The 430-nt window shown below is 63.0% G+C and overlaps 1 protein-coding gene across 2 annotated transcripts in view; it reads right to left on the bottom strand.

The window, feature by feature from the left end:
- The window catches only part of CCDC25 (coiled-coil domain containing 25), a 13,550-nt gene extending 13,382 nt beyond the window's left edge, over positions 1–168 (bottom strand). For both annotated transcript variants that reach the window (XM_009275112.1, XM_009275111.2), the window contains exon 1: positions 123–168. In XM_009275112.1, the coding sequence (XP_009273387.1) occupies positions 123–159 (37 nt within the window). In that variant the 5' untranslated portion in view covers positions 160–168. The remainder of the gene's footprint in view (positions 1–122) is intronic.
- Positions 169–430: the final 262 nt, after the last annotated feature.

Below are 430 nucleotides of genomic sequence, written 5' to 3'. Positions count from 1 at the left end.
CAGCGGCCTCCCCGAGGGGTGTCGCCGCCGGCATTTTCCGAGGCTCCGAATGGAAGGCAAAAAAGCAAACAGCATTCAAAAACAAAAGCACTGCTGGGCACCCCCGTAACCGCCCCCTTAACCTTTGCAAACGCTTCTCCAGTCACTCCGTCCCTTCATATGCCAAAGTCCACCCCCCAGCCTTCTTCAGCCCCCCCAGCCCTTGCTGTACGGCGCACGGACTACAGCTCCCATCAGCCCCCGCGCGTCCCCGCAGCACGGAGGCGGCCCTGCGCTCGCGAGGCACGCTGGGAGTTGGAGTCTCCCTGGGAGGAGAGGCGGTGTGGCGAGCTCTGCCATCTGATTGGCTGGAAAACGGGTAGGGCGGGTGCAAAGCGGCGCGCCGTCGCTAAGCCAATGGCGATGAAATACATGTGAGTGACGAGGCGCT

This window comes from Aptenodytes forsteri, unplaced genomic scaffold, assembly GCF_000699145.1.
Source record: "Aptenodytes forsteri isolate BGI_AS27 unplaced genomic scaffold, ASM69914v1 Scaffold192, whole genome shotgun sequence".
NCBI lineage: Eukaryota > Metazoa > Chordata > Aves > Sphenisciformes > Spheniscidae > Aptenodytes > Aptenodytes forsteri.
Note: the sequence above shows the minus strand (reverse complement) of the source record. Positions and strands in the feature narration are given on the sequence as shown.